Source organism: Pocillopora damicornis, chromosome 5 (genome assembly GCF_964200805.1).
Source record: "Pocillopora damicornis chromosome 5, jaPocDami1.2, whole genome shotgun sequence".
Lineage (NCBI taxonomy): Eukaryota > Metazoa > Cnidaria > Anthozoa > Scleractinia > Pocilloporidae > Pocillopora > Pocillopora damicornis.
In genome coordinates, this window is record NC_142674.1 from 26,370,641 (window position 1) to 26,390,254 (window position 19,614).

At 38.8% G+C, this 19,614-nt stretch overlaps 3 protein-coding genes and 1 pseudogene across 4 annotated transcripts in view; 1 reads left to right on the forward strand and 3 right to left on the reverse strand.

Annotated features, from left to right (window-relative positions):
* Positions 1-313: 313 nt before the first annotated feature.
* LOC149046215 (uncharacterized) lies at positions 314-2,172 on the reverse strand. The gene is made up of 2 exons (XM_089206031.1): positions 835-2,172; positions 314-325 (listed from the first exon to the last, which is right to left on the reverse strand). Exons 1-2 carry the CDS (start codon positions 1,561-1,563, stop codon positions 314-316), a joined length of 741 nt encoding a protein of 246 aa, XP_089062157.1. The 5' UTR covers positions 1,564-2,172.
* Positions 2,173-3,222: 1,050 nt separating this feature from the next.
* Positions 3,223-19,614, reverse strand: part of LOC149046216 (DDB1- and CUL4-associated factor 1-like) — a 27,568-nt pseudogene continuing 11,176 nt past the window's right edge. Inside the window, exons 12-30 of the transcript XR_016186502.1 lie at positions 19,482-19,614; positions 18,795-18,937; positions 18,106-18,187; positions 17,469-17,563; positions 16,282-16,395; positions 15,868-16,010; positions 14,914-14,989; positions 14,669-14,730; positions 14,137-14,203; positions 13,173-13,244; positions 12,879-12,938; positions 12,358-12,440; positions 11,798-11,882; positions 6,647-6,880; positions 6,088-6,181; positions 5,449-5,553; positions 5,240-5,313; positions 3,919-3,999; positions 3,223-3,631 (exon numbers count right to left, since the gene is read on the reverse strand). The exon at positions 19,482-19,614 is cut by the window's right edge and continues 79 nt beyond it. The product of XR_016186502.1 is annotated as a DDB1- and CUL4-associated factor 1-like (transcript). The remainder of the gene's footprint in view (positions 3,632-3,918; positions 4,000-5,239; positions 5,314-5,448; positions 5,554-6,087; positions 6,182-6,646; positions 6,881-11,797; positions 11,883-12,357; positions 12,441-12,878; positions 12,939-13,172; positions 13,245-14,136; positions 14,204-14,668; positions 14,731-14,913; positions 14,990-15,867; positions 16,011-16,281; positions 16,396-17,468; positions 17,564-18,105; positions 18,188-18,794; positions 18,938-19,481) is intronic.
* Positions 7,440-9,163, forward strand: LOC149046217 (uncharacterized). Its single transcript, XM_089206568.1, has one exon. The coding sequence runs from the start codon at positions 7,529-7,531 to the stop codon at positions 9,026-9,028; it is 1,500 nt and encodes a 499-aa protein (XP_089062694.1). The 5' UTR covers positions 7,440-7,528; the 3' UTR covers positions 9,029-9,163.
* On the reverse strand, positions 9,216-11,743 carry LOC149046218 (uncharacterized). The gene is made up of 2 exons (XM_089206567.1): positions 11,502-11,743; positions 9,216-11,298 (listed from the first exon to the last, which is right to left on the reverse strand). Exons 1-2 carry the CDS (start codon positions 11,708-11,710, stop codon positions 9,675-9,677), a joined length of 1,833 nt encoding a protein of 610 aa, XP_089062693.1. The 5' UTR covers positions 11,711-11,743; the 3' UTR covers positions 9,216-9,674.

Sequence of the window (19,614 nt, forward strand, 5' to 3'; positions counted from 1 at the left end):
AGGGGCCACACAAATGTACGGGGTAAACTCTTTTAAGGTTTTATTCGACAAAGTTGCTTCGCACTTCGCTGAAAACGGTTTGTTTAGTCAATATGCGAGTTATTAGATTTACGTATGAGAGAACAGGGCACATCGAGCAAAGACAAGTCCACAATTAACGTTTATTTATTAATTTTGTTTATGCATGGGTGATCTTTAAATAAATATTAGAAACCCGTCCAGAATAGATAGAAAGAATCAATTATCAAACAATATCTCATTATATTTCATGGCAAAAAAAAAGACTAATTGATTTTATGTCTTCCTATTCTTCTTATTCTCCTTCCTGTAAAGAGAACATGGAAAAGAAAAAGAAATTTGTATTCCTCCTCATATTGCAATAAAGTTTTCGACTCTGTAAGTGCAATTGCTTGTCAGCATTCAATGATTCCTTATTGATTAATATAAAAATTCGCAAAAAATTGTTTCTTTAAGGACACGGAAGTTTTTCCAAATAAGTACAGGCGACCTCGAATCACGAACAACAACAAAACGCCCTGGTTGTGTCCTTTACTGCCTTTCTCACTTCTGTGATTTTCCAACAGTAAAGAAAGGGATTCAGAGATGAGTTCAGATAAACTAAAGTTTTCGTAAAGAGCCACAGAGGATGAATTGCTGATCCACCAAGTACTGTATGTCTCATATCGACACAATTATAAAAGGGGTGTAGCTAGCCACTAAAGCCAACTGCACCCAAAATATGCTGGAAACTGTTTTCTGATATTGTTTGATGTTTAGTTGAACTCTTTCGTTTAATCTTTGTTTTGATGAACCTTTTGCGGTCCATGCACGTACTCTTCCCCTTCCTGTACCTTTTACTCCTGCTCCTTCTTCTGTGGCTGTTCTTGTCCCCGTTATTGCGCCTGCTTCATCTTTTCCTGCTCCTATATCTTCTCCTGCATTTGACCATCCTTCGCCAAGGTTGTCTTCTACTTCAGCCTGGTACCGTTGTAATCTCAGGTGGATCTTTACGGAGCAAAACACGGAAGTAACCAGAGATACCACAACGGCCACAAAAGCAACAATCTCCGAAACCGTTTGACTCCAGACACGAACCAATCCGCATAAAACAGCAATTATCCAGCATAAAAGTATAACAGCTTGAGTTCGCTTTAGTGTCACAACTTGTCTGTATCTCAGCCTCAAAAACACAACAAGAAGTCTGTCAACACTGATGGCTGTTGATATCAGTACAGTCACTCCAAACAAAACATAGTTGGATACACAAACAACCTCTTCGACGTTATACACAATATCTATGTCGGTGTTACCAAGATCAATGTAAAGAAATAAAACAGTCACGAACAGAGGTTGTGAAAAAAGACCCACACAAAGATCGGTAGCGGCTAGACATTCAAACAAGACCTTTGCAGCGAGATGCAAAGAGGACACTTTATAAAATGTTAATAGAAGCAGTGCATTACCAAGAGATGCAATGAAGGAGAGGACAATGTTGAAAGCGAGGAGAAATGCTACTACTCCAATTGGTAATTGTGAAGATAACTGGCTTGTGAGGGTCGCCATTGGCGCTCACGTTCAGACTTGTGGCTCTGTCTTTCCCTCTTTTGGCAGCAAATGAACGTTTATTGGGCGATCCGTATTCGATATAAGAGTGTTATTGTTTTGTTGAGAATTTTAGCAGTTTCTAGAGGATAAAAAATTCCTCCTGTTGTCTGATTTTCCGATGACAAATGTCACAGCTATAATTAGACTTGTTTTTAACTCTTTCGTGTTTTATTCATATTCTTTGAATTTTCATCATGTTTAGTAAGCAGGTGCCACATTCATTTAACATACTAAATGACGTAGAATCTGTGAATTATTTTTCGCCATTACTTTGTAGAGCTTTCTCAACAAGTCAGCTTTTCTTTTCAGTTCCTGACCCATGTGTGTCTTTGCCCTTCTTAGCTATGCTCGTTTTGTTTTTAAGGTAACATATTTGTGGTTCTTTTATGATAAGCAAGTGCTTTTTAGATGAAAAAATTTGCATAATATACTTATGTTAAGGAACATCGTGGTCAATTCTCATAAATAAAGACATCATTGAGCTACAAACAGCAACAAAACGCTCTGATTGTCTTCTTTACTGCAATTCTCACTTCTCTGAAAAATTAATTATTTTGCCACGAGTGTGTTCCCAATTTGTCAATTTTTCGGCACTTCAGGATATGTTAGTGAGTAGAGGTACTCTTTAACTTGGCGAAAAATATAAGCGCAAGGCTAAAAAATATTCGTGAAAATCTCAGCTCGATATTACTTTTTCCTCTGAATGAATTCGATTAGGGTTTAAGTTTAAAAGAGAAAACACAACTTTAAAATTAATTAAATTTGCTTTGAAACGAGTTGGGTGTGGTGTGCGGAAAAAAAGTGTAACTACCGCAAATAGCCAGCTGAAAAGAAACAATTACCTCCATGCTTCTTTTGAAGTAAAAATGAAGAAATAAGCCACACGAAATATTGGAAAATCACCGCAAGAAAAGAAAACAAAATGGTATTGACCGAAAACCCTTCAACTCTGTTTTTCTTGAATATAGAAAACCCCCCTTCTGCAGTTGAAAGTCTTACATGGATAGAGATACTTAAACATCACCACCTGCTCATTTCGGAAACTAGATTCGTTCTTTGGATGTTCAGTGTGGTGTTCAAGAGGAGAGTTCTCAACGCCTTTAGCAATGAAAGAGTGGTAACTGCTATAAAATAACATGGAGAACCTAACAGAAAATACAAACCAAACAAGAATTAATCAATTTCGTTGCTTCACGGGCGTATATGACCGAAGTCTTATTATGTTTGTTTCGTCATGGATCTTATAATGTTCATTGCAGCCATTGCGGGAAATGGTCTCATTCTTTTCCCTCTCTGCAAGATTTCTTCCCTTCATCAACCATCAAAATGTTTGTTCAGTAATCTTGCATGCACTGATATCAGTGTTGAACTCAGTTTCCAGTCGTTTCATCTTCCTTACATAATTTACCAAGAACACTCTGCAATTTGTTACCAGGGCTCGCTCATCAACCGAACCTTGGGGGTTATTTTCTGTGACGTCTCTGTCCTCACACTGACTGCAATAAGTACAGACAGACTTTTAGCGGTTCCACCAAGGTTAAGATATCGACAAGTGGTAACTCTGTGGCGAGTAGTCCTTTGCTGGCTTGTTTGCATTACAAGAGGAATAACAAACCATTCCATCCTTCCTATTTATTTGATAATCAGTAACATGGGTGTAATTTTTTCGATGATGACTTCTACTTTCTGCTACATAGCATTTTACATAAAAAAACTCCGCCGTCAAGAAGCTCAACTGCAAGCTTAAACTATCATTCCCAAATTGTGTGATACAAGTGCATTTTTCAAAGATAAAAACATAGCAGAATGACGTGCTCATTATTGAGTTGAATTAACAACTGAAAGATGGAAACTTAAAAGCCGCGCTTCAAAAAATTGCAATATCACTGTCATCATCCGAATCATCATCGCCAGATATCGTGATTTCAATTTCGTCGTCATCATCATCATCGTCATCGTCATCATCATCATTTTCATCATCATCGTCATCGACATCGTCATCTTCCTCGCCACCTTCGTCGGATTCCTAAGAGAAAAAATGCATAGAGTCGTTATTTTATTGACCTACATCAAACACGTGTTGCACTAAGTGACGTGTTTTCGAAGTATGTTCCAAAAGTAATTTAAAGTTCATCTCTGCTTTAGTGCCAGGGGGCGCTATAGTCCACAACCTAACAAAGTGCAGGATTTTGTATGCAAATAAGGCACGAACCAATCACATAACCGAATCCGCATCCAAGATGGCGGTTTCACTTCTCTTTGATTGGTCCGTTCCTACGAATATTGACGTAAAAGTCCTTAAGATTCTCATACCTGCTCGTCCTCGTCATCAGCCCTACGCAGCCGCCCGACTTCGTACACCCGGCAAACGCTTTCGTCGGTGCTGGCCTGATTCTAAAAAAGAACGTTACCGAATTTATGATATGAAATAATTCACGTGAACTGTTATGACATGATGACAAGATCTTTACGATGATAGTTTGCAACTTATGCAATCATGAAATGACAAGTAAAGCCAGTCAGATGGTTCGCATTGCCAAAGTTTCTCCCACATGTCGTGGCATGAGGTAGCTGGGATAACTGCTACCTCCTGAGCTTGCAGTGCAGGCGTTATATTAGGGCGAGTTAACGTTAAGAAGTTCGCGATCGATTATTTCACCGGCCATATTTGACTTAGAGTTTGAGTGGAAAGTGGAAGGAGGGGGCAGTGAAAGGCGAAAAGACGCTTGCTCGAAGAGGCTGTTAAAAAGCGAAACACCCCATAACTAATTGTGCCTCACCGCATTTTCGGAATTGAGCAAGTAACCGTAACCACAAGAAAAAGAAAAAAGAAGAAAAAAAAAGCATAGAGCGGATGAGTGAAACTGTGAAGCAGTTTTTTTTCAGCGCAGAGACAAATGGCTTCGACGTAACCTTTTCCGAGGACACAGATATGAGCTGATATCCGCTGCATCCTATGTTCTTTGAGTGTAGCTTCCGTTAATCCCCTTGACGATGTTTATTCCATTTGATTGTAAACGGTACTTTGAAGCAGACACACTTCTGCACTCGAAGGTTTGTTTTATAATTAGTTTTAAAGCTAACCAGCATCTGAAATAGAAAGCTTTTCCTAAAAAAAACCAGTGGGTAACACTGCCAGCAGATCTTTTCCAGTGACCAGTGTGGAAATTAAGACTTTTTGCTACCCTCGTAATGCGCGAGACACTCCATGTTCTGATGAACACTTGAGAGATTCCCTCAATCTGTCTACAGCCGCTTCCTGTTCTAAAAAATTCGGTTTTTCTAGGCAGCTTCCTCGTGAATGAAATCGGAATTATCAACTACGCCTTCGAAAGAGTTCACCCTCTTTTGTTTTTCCTGCAAGATAATCATGAAGCAGTTTGGCTAGTGATTGACAAGTAGAGCTAAGCCGCACCAATCGGCTCAGGTATTACGATCAAGATAAATTGAATTTAATGTTTGATAGAAATCACAAGAGTCCTCTTACCTCTGAAGAAGTGTCGGAGAAGAGGGAGAAAAAAAGAGAAGAGAGGAAGTTAAGCAAGAGCGGGAGAGGAAGAGGATGGGAATGAAAGAAGAAGGATGGAAGGGAGGAAAACAAAACAAGGCAGAGGTTTCCGATTTTTAAGCTTACCTCAATAACGGCTACAAAGCTGTCAGTTATATCGGTACACAAATCAAATATTGTCTTCTTAACGTCGATTGTAGCTGTTTGAAAGCAATTGAAATTTCCAACATCATTTTCTCACTCATTTCGTAAACGTCAAGATATTTCAAATTAACTGATAACGAGCGCCAAACAAAATTTCTATAAAAAAATTTATAGCAAGCCCTCCTGCTCACCTATTGGTTGATAATCGGTTGCGTCAAAGGTCCTGGACGAGGTCTCGTACGGTCCAAGGAGCCTGGAAGCTAGCGGTATTTCCAAAGGATCCGAAAGATGTTTTACTGTAAAATACGGAAGAACAAATACCGCTCCCTTCATTCCAGAATTCTTTTTTTTTTTTTTTTTTTTCATTTTTTGAGATATCAGAGGTTCTGAGGGACTTTTCCCTGAGGGCCCAGTTATGTAAAGGGCGGATAACGCTATCCGACGGATAGAGTTTCTAGTGGATAGCGCTATCCAACCTTGGAAAGACTGGAACCGGAAGTTTTAGGGTTATGAGTGGAATAAAAGAGCTAGAGCTCTTTCACTTTTCCAAACACCGCAAAAGTTGCTAAATAATTGATGAAAAGTTGAAAAATTTCCTTACGCAATTTTGGATGTCTATAAACTGCTAAAAACCTATGGAACCATAATCCCGGATGAGTATTCTGTGCTCTCAATTTGAATTTGAATATCGAGATGACATATAGATCGCAACTAAAAGCTCACGACTTGGACGCACTAAAACCTCAATGTCAGGTCTGGTTTCCTTCGTGAAAAATTAATAAAGTATCAACAAATTTGAGAAGTGTGGAAACAAATAAACATGAAATTACCCCCATACATGACGTCACCACTGTTATTGAAGATCACGTGACATCGATCTAGTGAAGGACACGTGTCCAGTAAATGGAAAGAGCGAAGATCCCACTGTTTTTAGCGTCAAGGATTATTGGCAAAGCAAAAGACTGTGAAATGAGTTGCTTTGGACATTCTAAGGGGTTAGTGTCACAAGAAACAGTAGTGCTTCGTCAGTTGTGAGGGCGGGGAAATAACCAGATAGTTTGGTTTTATCGACTAGGTTGATGATGTAAATTGGCCAGCACATCACCAAGGATATTCAGACATAAGTTTATACTCCGTGGATCAGTCAGGTGACTGTGTATTGCTTCACGAAAACGCTCAAGATGAGGAAACAATAAACTTTTCTTATGAAATAATAGTCCTTGATATCTATCTCTCTCCCAATTTACTGTCAAAGTAAGAAGAAGGAGGTAGAGTGATTTTTCGAGATCCGTGAAAGGCCGACGTTGTGTTCCCTTATTTTCGTGAATCTGGACTCACTGCTTTACAGTATAGCATTGGCTCGTTCTTTAAAAACGAAAAAAAGGATACAATCTCTGAATTGATGATAATCTCCAGCCCGGAGGGCTGAAAAACGCCGCTGACAAAGTTGTTAAACTTGTCAAACTTGTGTATAACCCGTTTGCCTTTGACATCCCATAATACACCGTCGTTCAGTACCAGGTCGTCCGTGGGATTAAAGGAGGCGAGGTTCTTTGAGTAGTTGTTTGTGTTGTTGGAATCGTGCAGAGTTAGTACCCGCTGACCTGTCGCAATGTCGTAAATCTGATGGTTGAATATAATCTAGTGAATAATATCATCACACTCTAACTGCATTCTAATGCTCGTTGTTATCGAGAAAGAAAAAGGGGGTTTTGGCACAAAAGTACCACAAGCAATAAACGACAAAAAAAAAAAAAACCTGAATTAAATACAAAATAAATAAATCTCGAGTTCGGCGCCTTAAAGTTTGACTAATGTTTCAAAAGACACATTTCAACTGAGTGACGTGAAAGAAAAACCAAAGTTATTTGTGAAGCATATCAAAAAATTATCAAACACAGCCAAGAGGCCTCAGAACAAGTAAACTGAGGCGCAGAAAGCTGATCTTGGCCATGACGTCTGGGCAAAAAATGCCTCTTGAAAGTCCGTGTATTCGAGACAAAAAACGATCTCGCACAAACTTGGGGGAAATTAGCGATTCTATCATCCTTGCTGTCCTGTGTTCACGCACTAGCAATTTCGCTGATCTATTTTTCCTTTTGTAAATGTCCTAAATGAACAGCGACAATTTGTCAAACTGAGGCTACTCGCGATGTATTTGGAATTCCCCATGTTCTAAACGAGTCAGGGATTGGGTTCGAGTTGGGACCGCAAAGCATCTATGGATTGATTGAAGGGACAGACGAGTCATATTTACAAAGTAATTCTGAAATGCCTCACTATAATTGTTGCGTTCCTGGCTGTACAAACAGCTTTAGGAACGCTTCACATCTGCATTTCTACAGATTACCGAAAGATGAGTTTACCAGAAAGCAATACAAAGTCATTTTGAAGAATGATTCGCTAAAATTGGACTCCACAAATACTCGAATTTGCTCAGACCATTTCGAAGGTGGCGAGAAACTCAGTCGAGCTCATCTGCCGACTATATTTCCTTGGAAAAAGGCAGAAAGCACTAGACGACAGCTAAAAAGAGTCATCAGCTTCGAAGAAAATCTGGCAATTCAGGAAGCAAAAAAGAAGAAGAGGGAGGAAAAGAAAGACATGGCACAAGCATCAGTGACAGTCGAACATGAGAACAATCGTGAGACACAAACATCTCTCACAGGATTGGAAATCGAAACAATGTTAAAGGAGTTGCAAAAGCTTAAAAAGGACATCAGTGAATTGACAAATGAAAAGAATCAGCTGCTGGAGAAAAATGCCAAGTTGAGTGAAGAAAATGCAAACCTACTCGAGGCAAACTTAAAACTCGAGCAAGAAACAAAAAGACTAAGACACTCTCTTGAAAACTTTCGTTTCGATATTGAGAAATATAAAGACAATGCTGAAGACATTGCCTTTTATACTGGTTTACCAGACTATAATGCACTGCTGATATGTTTCGACATGGTTAAAGATGCAGCAGAGCATATTGAATATGAACATGAACGAACGCACCCAGGAATTCAGTGTGGCAGACCTCGATGTTTAACCAAGTTCCAAGAGTTTACTTTGACACTAGTGAGATTAAGGCTTGGATTGCTGGAAAAGGACCTTGCTCATCGGTTTAGTGTCTCAAGACCCCTTGTGTCCAAAGTTTCAAGGGCCTGGACGAGATTTCTGAGGGGACAGTTTGAGCCACTTATTACTATTCCACCCAGGGAAGTTCTCAAACTTTACATGCCTGACATTTTCAAATCCTTCTATCCAGACTGTGTCATTATTGTGGACTGTACAGAGTTTGAGATGGAGAAACCTTCAGCACTTAATTCTCAATCTGCTTGCTACTCGTCATACAAGTCTAGAACGACGATGAAAGCCTTGCTTGGTATAACACCCAGTGGTGCTTTATGTTTTGTCAGTGAGCTATTTCCTGGTTCAACTTCTGACAAGGAAATAACAGCTCAAAGTGGACTGTTGGACAAGTTACAACCTTATGATCAAGTTATGGCAGACAAAGGGTTCAACTGCACTGATGAGCTTGCTTCTGTGGGAGCAGAACTGATTAGACCAGCATTTTTGGTTAAAGATACACAATTCTCAAAAGAAGAAACCAACCACAACAAGATTGTTGCCAGTTTGAGAGTACATGTTGAGCGATTGATGGAGAGAATAAAGAATTGGCACATCTTTGACCACCGAATTCCAATTACTCTTGCCCCCATAGCATCTGATATGTTATTTGTAGTGGCTGGACTTTCTAATTTTTACCCTCCTTTGATTAATTAAAATTTATGTGAATATAAAGCAACATTTTAATACTTAACAATGGTATGGATTTATGTTTTATTGCCTTGCATTAAAATAGCATTGATAAACTAGTGTTTGATAATGTATTATGATATTGCCATCATACCACTAGACTGTAACCAGACTGGTTATAAGTCATTACAATAATCCAAGCACACTACATATGTAGTTAGTAAATATTTTACTCAGTCAAATATGAACATAACTGTGTACAATGTATAAAAATACTGAGTTAATGTGTATAGACAAAACAGATCGCTGTTTCTTTCAAGACAAAGTTTATCTAATCTTAGCTATAGCAAATACCTATAGGGTGGTTTTTAAAAAACCTGTGAAACAATTAATACTATTTACTTTCTAATAGTGCCAGTATTAAACAATAGAAACAAAAGCATTTAAGCAGAAAAGCACTAAACATGTACAAAACTTAGTACGTGTTTCACAGGCTTTTGAAAACCATTCTACCTTCACAAATATATTGTTTACACTCTGATAGTACTAAAAAGTGTGCAACATAATTTGGGCAAACCACTAATTCCCATTAAATTTTGATTTGCTTATTTCATTGTATAGTTTTCTTAAATTACACACTTTTACTGAAATGAACACATTGATTTTGACTGTTTTAAACTGAACGAGCATTCAATTTAGGAATTCCATACTTGACTCTAGGATACACAAGTTCTGGAACAATCCAGTCATTAAAAAAGGATTCTAGCTTGGGCAAAATAGACTTCCAGCGGTCTATTGAAAAATGTACTCTTTCACAAAACAGTGAATCACAGCCTGAACCCTTTACAACAAAATCTGTCCACTTTCTTCCAGTAACAAACATTTGCTGATGGACTTGGTAGAAGTATTTGTGTTTGTCATTTAATCTCAATGCATTACTGTTCTTTTTGCAAATGCTCTTGCGTAACAATGCCTTTTCTAGTGTTTCATCCTTTGATGTCTGGACATACTTAACTTCTATAAGTCCCTCTGAATCAGAGGCTGATGGATCATGTACAAGGCCATCGGGGCTAGCACCAAGGTAACCATGTTCTTTTGAAACAAAAAACCCACATTTTGAGACTGTTATGCCTTCATCTCCTTGACTTTGCTTGAGAAGCTTGTAATCATTGATAATCTGGTCTTCCATTTTCAGTCCTTCCTCCATTGACTTACTTTGATAGGCCTTGTTGTAACCAAGTATATCTTTAATTATCTTAGTAGGGGACGTACTTTCTCTCTGTACAGCTACACGGTAACATTTTGTGGCAGTAATCCTTGGTTGTCTGTGGCGATGCCATAATTCAGTGTTTGATTGACCTCTAGTTTGTTCCTCAATATCTTGCCTTTGTAAATCATCAACCATAAGATTTCTCTTTGCTTTTTCAAACTTTTCTTTTAGCTCTTTTGCTGACACGGGATGACATTTGACTGGTGAAAGCAGAGAATCCTTTACATCCTGAAGTTTCTTTACTTCCTGAGGCAGTATATGTGTCCAAGTTACAGTGTTTCCTGATACCCTCTGGTACTCCTTCATCATTTCAAAAAACCTTGACTTGTTTTCATCGCGACAAGCATTTTGGTTTGCATTTACTGGAGAGTGATGAAGCTTACGTATCTTCTTCTCTTTCGTGTAGTCGTGCTTCACAAAAGTCATCTCATTTATGGGCTGTATTGCACCTTTTCTCTTTCGTGGCACATTCCACTTGCATGGTTTGGAGGTGCATGACTCATCAGACTCATCCAGTTTTTCCCTTACTTTACAATAGTTTTCTAAAGCAAAAAGTGTTGATGCAACATGGTTACATCTCCCATCTATGCCAGCAGGGCATTTGCAGTGGGCTCTTAGCATCTTTCCAAGTGAACTAATAACTAAGTAGCATGTATAAACTTTGTCCCTTTTCATAGATGGGAGGACTTGGCTTTTGATGTAGTGCTTGCCATTTTGTTGTAGGTGGCCTATGTACAGGACATGACCAGATTTAAAAAAGTTGAATCCTTTAACAAGTGGCTTAGCAGTGGAGAGCTGCTTTTTACATTCTACACCTTCGATCATAAATCTCCACACAGTTCCAAATGATATTTTTGGTAGTGCCTTTATATCTGGTTGGAATCCTTCTTTTGGGAATGAATCCTTTACTTCAGGCTCTTGATTCTCAAGTACGCCAAGTTGAGCTTTTTTCCGTAACAAATTGACGCCGCCATCCGGATCACGCAAGTATTTAACATCAAATCCATGCTTGATGTAGTCGTGTACTCTATAAGTCAAAATTAGAGCACTCATAAGTACGAGAGGACTTTATTAAATTCGAAAATTTCGATTATATTAAATTTTTACTCTTAGGAAATTTTAATAATAATTCTGAAAAGGCATATAATTACAAATAAAGTTGTTATAAATAAAAATAACTTATTGCGTGTAAAGGTTCTTAGTTTAAAAGTTGCTAGCTTCGATACGAACCTCGACACTAAAGCTTTCTTTGTTCCCGTCGTTTTTGCACCTCTGCAAAGCAGCCACCTCTTCAACTGGACAACGCTACATTTTTCAACAGAATCCCTTGGAAGTTTTGCCCCAGGAATATCTTCCTGAGTTAGTTTAACAGTTAGTTTGGCTTTGCTCTCGCTTTCAGCCATATTGATTTGGAAAATCTGTCCCTTCAAACAATCCATAGATGCTTTGCGGTCCCAATTCGGACCCAATCCCCAACTCGTTTAGAACATGGGGAATTGAAAATGCATCACATGTCTTGAACACACATGCGCAGTAGCGTCGTGTGTGCCAATAATTCTGTCTTCTGATAAATTACGAAACTTTACCCAAGTGTCCACGCTAAATGGATGTCTGAGCCAAAGAGAAACAAATAAAATTATAAAGTAAATAGCACTTTTTATCAAATAGAGAGATAAATGTAACGACGAAACATTACAGTTCGCCTACTGTCACCGTGTCATTAACACCAATCCGATTACAGGATACGAGCCATGATATACACCTAAATTATTTCCCATTTTGCTTGTTTTATCTTGAGCGTCGTCTCCTGTAATTTATGAAATTAGTTTGTCTAAGTGTCTTTTGTAAAAGTTGTAGCTCTGAAAGAACAATGTAAAACTTTTTTTTGTATTTCAGCGATCCTCAAGTCAATAAAAATTAATGGTAAAACATAGTAAAGTAGGTGTCTGTTTTATGTTTCTGCGACAAACATTGTAGTTTGTTAAAGGTGAGATACAAATAAACCAAGCAGAGACACAAAAAAGGACGTGCCTATCAGATGCACTAGTGGTACGAATCAAACAGGTTTTCAAGTTCAAAGACTTACTTCATTTCGAAAACATCTCCAAATGACCAAAGAGCACAGGGAGGCAAAGCAGACGAAGATGACGTCAATAAAAGTTCGCGGTCCTAAAAATTGAAGAATGAAGTACAGAAAGACAATTTCAGTGATAAATGAATTCGTGAACACAACCTGAAAGGGTCACATAAGCCTTAGAAAGGTTAATAACGTTGCGAAACGCGCTGCAAAACTGATGAATAAAGAGGGTTGATTGGTTTCAGCGAAAGATATGGAAACTAAACAGTTAACAAGAAGACTGGATTTGACCGAACGTTAAGTTATTTAAAAGCAATATCGGAGCTGCCTTGTTTCTGTGGATGTGGAACAAAATCCAACATCGAACATCACTTGTTACCATTTGACTGTTGTCGAGTTGGGGAAGGGAGGGGTGGGTGCGCCCCACAAAAAAACGTGAAAAACATTATTGAAACTTTCGACCTGTTCGAAGTAGAAAGAAAGGTATTTTTAACCATATGAGGAGGGAAACTTCCATGCTGTACTCTTACTTTTGAACATTGGCACATGGAAATTGCTCTGTCTGCGCTACAGAGATAAGTCGCCTCTTCCTGCAAAAGATCATTTTTTAAAAATAAATACGTAAAATAAAAATGAACATGAAAATCATGCACTGAACGGTTTAAATCCAAAAAAGAACAACAACAACAAAAAAGAAGGAATAGGTATGATACAATTGACAACTTAACTTGTCACAATCAACGACTAATTCATACACATATAGCTATTTCAAGAAAAATTTGGCCTTTGACTTGAAATCAAAAGGTGTAAATTGAGTTTTGTACCTGTCCAGTTATTAAGTTGTATTCCTTCAACTCGCCTATTTGTGTTCCAAGTAAAACAGACTTGCCATCGGGCTGAGGAGAAAAAGTAAAAACTTAGGTACTACGTTTACATGACCTCATAAAAGCCACCACTTTTTTTTTAAACAATAATAAGGATAATTATTACGAGTAGAAAAAAAAAAAAAAGAAACACAAGATCATAATTTCTATTTTACTAAGAATCAGCCAAATGCAAACGACACAAACAAGAGGTTCAAACCATTTGACTTCTAAGAGTGACCAGCGTCTAATTTCTCTTTACAATATCACTCCTTGAAGCAAACATTAGGATCACGAGAATAAAGAAAATGATCACCGAATAAGAAGCTCTTGATTTTTAAACAAATTCTCTTTGTCCGCACCTTAGGACTTACATAGAGAACAGTATGGAGAATATGCATACTGATGTTAGCATGTAAAGGGTCAAGCCTTGAAGATACATTTTTGAAGAGTAAATTTGATGTCTGAAGAAGTATTACGTTTCGTTCATCGTAAAAAAAAAAAAATTTAAAAATCGGTTTTCAGTTTCAATTGGTTTTAATTTTCTTCACTCCCGGGAACCAGCCTTTATTTAACACTTGGTGGGAGGGGTAGGTAAATTTTTTGGGATCCCACGGTTTTTAGGGGGGGAGCGGAGGGGGATCAGTCGTCTTTAACAGAGCTTAAATGAGGTGGGATCACTACAATACTACAGAACTTTAAGGGGGGATCAGGTGTATTTTATGGTGAAACAAAAAGAATACTCCGATCCCCCGCCCCACTCCCTTGGAGGAAAATTGACAGGCCCCTTCTTAAGTTTACTTCAACTGCTTCGTGTTTGCCAAATTTAGCCAACCAGGATCTTTCTATCCTTGGGAGTGGTTAGTCCTCGAAATCAGTTATAGATCTTAAAAATCTCATTGAATGTTGTAACAGAGAGACTTACTGCAAAACATGCACATGTAAAGGAGCTGTTTTCTTCAGTATCGCGAATGGCCCTGAGCGGTTTAAATCTAATGGAGAAAAACACAGTTAGACACAACCGAGAACTAAACTTAACACAATCAAAGACTAATTGTGAAACTTCGTCGGTAAAATGCGTCAGAATTCTGTAGAGGAACATCATCTTGAACATTATCTTGAGCAAACTTAGCATATTCGAATCGTTTCCTTGAGTCCAAACCTATCTGCTAATAAAACTGAAAATAAAAGACTTCAAAAGGAGATCAACTAGTGTCACGTCCTTGCACGTGATAAACTCCACTTCTTTTGGTCGACGCGAAGACGACAAGCCGGCGCTTTTGAAAAACACGAAAAATCCACTCTGTTCAGAGATTATGGAAACCTCCGTCACCTGTGTTTAGAAATACCGTTTACGTGTGAACAGGGGTCTGAGAATCAGGTTACAATAATTCTGTTAAGAGAACATTAAGAATTTCTAATAAAGCGATACGAAGTACAAATAAGGCATCTCCTACCTTCCGTACAAAAATCGTCTGTTTAGTCTGGCGCCGTTAAATCCGCCATGACGCGGAATCACCTTCAGGTGGGAGAACATTTTTCAAGATTGAGTACAGATAAATGTTGAGGGAGACCACTCTATAATAAGAGTTGACACGAGTATCAGAACGAACTATTAAGATAATGAGATAAGTGTTTCCTTTGTCCGCCACCGTAGCAAAATAGTTTTGTTTAAAGCTAAGAACAATAGCAATATACATACTTCTCTTCGCTTTAACCTCGTCGTCATGTTCGATGGTGCGTAATATCTGTACTTTGGTTCAGGGCATTTGTGGGGTCTGACGATAGACAAATCGGAATAAGTTGATTGTTCACAGTTTTGAGTTTTCTTAGACATCAGCAATTGTGGCGTATGATTCGATAAACAGCCCTATTTTAAGTATAGATTTATAAACACTCTGGAATTTTTTAATTGAAAGAGAGGAGATGCATTATGTGCAGTTTTCAAAAATAATTCTGCAAGATGCCACATTTATAACTCTTGTTATAAATGTTACAAACAGTTTTAAATAAACGGGCAAACACTCGGAGAAACAGTAAAAAAAAAATAAATAAATAAAAAGAAACAAATAAATAACAAAAAGTAAGGGAGTGTGAAAAAAAACCAAACAAAACAAGAGAAAGTCTATTTGTCTAGTGACCTAGAAAACCTTGTAGGCAAGAAATAATTCTTACTCACCTACCGGTCTACCAGGAGGAGCTTAGGGTTTCACAAACCTTTTATATAAGTAGCTACCGTTAAAGAGATAGGCGGTGGTGATTACTTAGGGGTCGTACAAAATTCGTAAAAAATCTCAACGAGGTAATTTGGTATCATAAGTCGAGTTGATCACCACTTCGGTCAACGTTAGCCCTTCGTCATCGCTCTGACGAAGGGCTAACGCTCAAAACGTTAACTTCGGAACTATAAACGGTGGCAAATTTTCATTATCAACTCAGTTTATAGTACCAAATTACCTTTTTAAACTCTCCAACCAACAAAGCACCACAGTTCTTTAGAAACTTTCCACCTTTAAAATCTTAACAGAAGGCATTACGAGGCCATATTTAAGCGAGAGTGGAATGCGGATAAGAGACTCAACGAAACATCTGGCAATCCTCCAAACAAGCGGAAATACTTTTTCAGATGTTTTTGGCTCTGGCATACATGACTTACCGTATTAAAGAGAATGGAGGACCAGCGGACACAGGATTGTTACACTGCGCATGCTGTTCGCGAAGATACCGCGTCACGATCACATCCAACGTAGGAGGTGACGGTGGGCGTGCAGGGCGAGAAAGATCGGAAGGTAGAAGCCGCTGACCAAAACAAACATGCAGACAAAGAAATTGATCGACGTTCCATAAACAATATTGTTACTCAAAACATTGATAAAATAATCATATCGTAATAATCAACAAATTGTTATCCTTTTCGACAAATACATTTACACGAGATTAAAAAAAAATATTTTTTTCCCATGAATTTCTTTGTTCTTATGGCGGGAGTGGGATAAGCACAAGACAAAATTATGATCAGCATTCAGATACAGTTATCCTGACCGCTCAATCATCTAAACATTGTTATTACCTTTCCTGTTGGTGTTCCAGGGTCGTTGAATCGGTACCGCGTCAGGGATGGAGTCCCGGGAGTGCTCACACCGGAGGAGGCCGTAGAAAGGCTTGAGGAGTGATTGAATCGAACCTGTGTAGAGTGACATGGGACATGGCAGTAAGCATACGGTTAGTCTTGTACGAAGAGATACGATCCACATTAGAAGCCTGACTGCTTGCCCGCCTGATTCACTTGATCAACCGATCGAGCACTAACCTACTGAACGATTTACTAGTTGATTAGCTGATGGACGGACAAGCTGACTGACTGATGGACGAACAGGCTGAATGACTGACGGACAGCCGCAGTGACAGACTAGCTGACTAACAAATTAACTGAGTGACGGGCTAATTGACTTCCTGACTGACGGACAGACGCAATGACAGAAAGACTGACTAACAAACTAACTGACTGACGGGCTGATTGACTGACTGACGGACAGACGGAATGACTGACAGACTGACTGTTAGAATAATTGACTGCCTGCCTGACAGAGACGAAGTAACTGACAGACTGACAAACAAACTAACTGACTGACGGGCTGATTGACTGACAGACTAATAAAGGGGGCAGGTTTCTAAAGAAGCGCTGTGGTGCTGCGTCGGTGGGAGAGTATAACAAGGTAATTCAGTATTACCAACTGCGTTGATAATGTAAAATGGCCACCGTAAAGAGGTTAAAAGCTGACGTTTCGGGCGTGAACCCTACATCAGTCGCTCTAACGAAGAGCTAACACTCGAAATGTCAGCTTTACCCTTTATGGTGGTCAATTTACGTTATCAACTCAGTTGATAATACTTAATTGACCGACAGACTGTCAAACGGATGGGCTGATTGAATGACTGACTGGCTGACAGATTGACAAGCTCAATCACTTAATAACGGCTGACTAACTGATGGACTGGTGGACTAAGGAACGGAATGATGAACTGAAGGACAGATGGACTGACTTAATTTGTTGGTTCTTTTCCTGTAAAAGAATTTTACAAAGGAATTTCAGAAAAAAAAGACAAATTTGGTCATTTTCATCATAACCCGTTCACGCAGACTCGTGCCATTATTACATGACTTTAGAAAATGCCATCGTGATCGTATTTTCCTCATGAATCAAGGGACCTTGTGATCACAGAATACACTTGATAACGACAACACGCACCACATACGTTCCTATTAGTAGGCGTATAAAGCAGATTTGATTCAGGTTTTGGGTCAGGTAGATTGGCTTCTCTCCGTAAAACCTCTGCAGTCTCATGAAGTCCTGGTCCAAAACAACCACACCTTTGATTAACAAATGAGCCAAACACCCTCAAGACTAGAACAAATTTTATTCGAGTGTCCAAAGTAATCTGGGACGCTTTGCTTTTGCTCTACTAAGGGCTGTTATTGATCTAGAAAATTCACGCCACCTTAACCAATCACATTCAAAACTAAAACCAGTTGCGATTTTGTCGCCCGCGTTTTCCCGAGCTTCAGAAGGTTGCTTGTTTTTACTTTAAATTCTTATTGGCTCCACGTGATATTTTTCTTCGTTCTGATTGGTTGTTTTGATTGCTTTACGACACTCAAAATAAGAAGCAGAGACTTAACAACAAAGATTATTCCTATTAAATTATAGAAATAATCCAGCTCTGCATAATTGTTGGACTGTCGGATGACTTGGGACTTTCGTTTCTAAATTTCAAGAGTGTTTTATGAAGCGGGGTGTGATCTAAAAATAGGTTTAAAGGGAAATTCTTCAGTTTGTGATTCCGCCCCTTGACCTGATTTTCTCTTAATGCTCCTCGGCGCTCCACAACAAACCTTGGGTTGTGAGGTGACTGTGAACCAGTTGTAAAAGCTCTTTTGCCGGATATGAAATATGAGTCTGCGCAACAACATCAGCCTAAGAAAGTAAAGGCTGATATTTAGTTATTGGGCTGTACAGGTTTTGAAAGTGTCCTACTTGAAAGAACATCGAAATAAGTAAGAAAACCGACCCCACAGAAGCTATTGGGTAAGAGAAGTAAAAGGACAATTCAAACTCTAAAACTGTTAAATTTACATATGATTTCTTACTGCGCTGTTCTAATAATGCTCTAGAAAGCATTAATTTCTTAATTTCCTCTTAACTTAAAAGTATTTAGATGAAACCCGATAGTGTGACCATCTTACCTACGATCAAATGTTTTCTTTTGGGAGGGGATGGCAGAGAAACTGAGGATGTCCCTCCTCCCCTCCTCTGAAGAACAGAGAAAGCCTGAAGGCAGTCTCGATGACCATCCATTCTTAAACAAGAAATACAAAGAAGTAGATTCTGATAAATTCTTCCAATCAAAATCATCGATTGTTCATTATTTAAGCAAAACTTTAATAATCGAAATTAGACTTTACCGTACGTTTGGCGTTCAAACAAAAGTTAATGAGCTGTAAACTGTCGCGTAAAGACGCTGTTGAAGGTCTCCGCCCTCCCCTGTTTGAGACGACAGCTTGTGTCAATTTCAAGTTCATACCTTGTTTATTCTAGACAGGGACTGGACTGCAGAGGACGTAGCCAGAGATTTATCAGTGACTCTTTCAAGTAGCTCGGCAGCATATTTGCAGAAAAGGGCGTGGTCAGAAGCATTATCCTCAATGATCGGCTCAAGACAAACGACATTGAGTCAACGTAAATGAAAGAATTGAAATGATGTTTTAGAAGGTCAACATGGCTGTAAATACGTCAAGATAGCTGGATATTTGGCGAGCTCTTTTTGGCGCTTTTCTGGACTAAGACGAAGAGTATTGAATTAGACAAAAGCTCTTGACTGATTAAGTTGTTCAAAGAAGGAATTACTACATAGCAAAATTATTCTGCTTATATAAGAATCAAGAATGACTTGTTTTCTTTTAAGCGCTGGAAAAGAAAGTCATCGGTGATGGTGAGTGCTCGTTTTACATTTGAAAAAGTGTTTTGACCGTCCTCTATCGCTTTTTACGACTTCTTTACCGACGTTAGCTAAACATTACAAACTTTGTAAGTCTTCGCGACGCAACCTTTTATCTTGCGCGAAATGAAAGCGTGATATCCCAAGCGGATAAGAGCTCAGGTAGCCTATCAGAACACAGGACTCGCCTCATCTTGCCAACGGGCACGCCCAGCTGAATAATATACATGGTTGGATAAGTGTGAAGAAAGCACCGCGCAGTGCAATACTCACTTTGTAGCTGGCCGCTGTTAAACAGCTGTAGTTTTCCAATGACTTGTCTAATCTTGTCGCTCCTCGATAAACCACATAACGCTTTACAAGTCAGAGCACGAATACAATCTGCATCAACCAATGACACATCCCC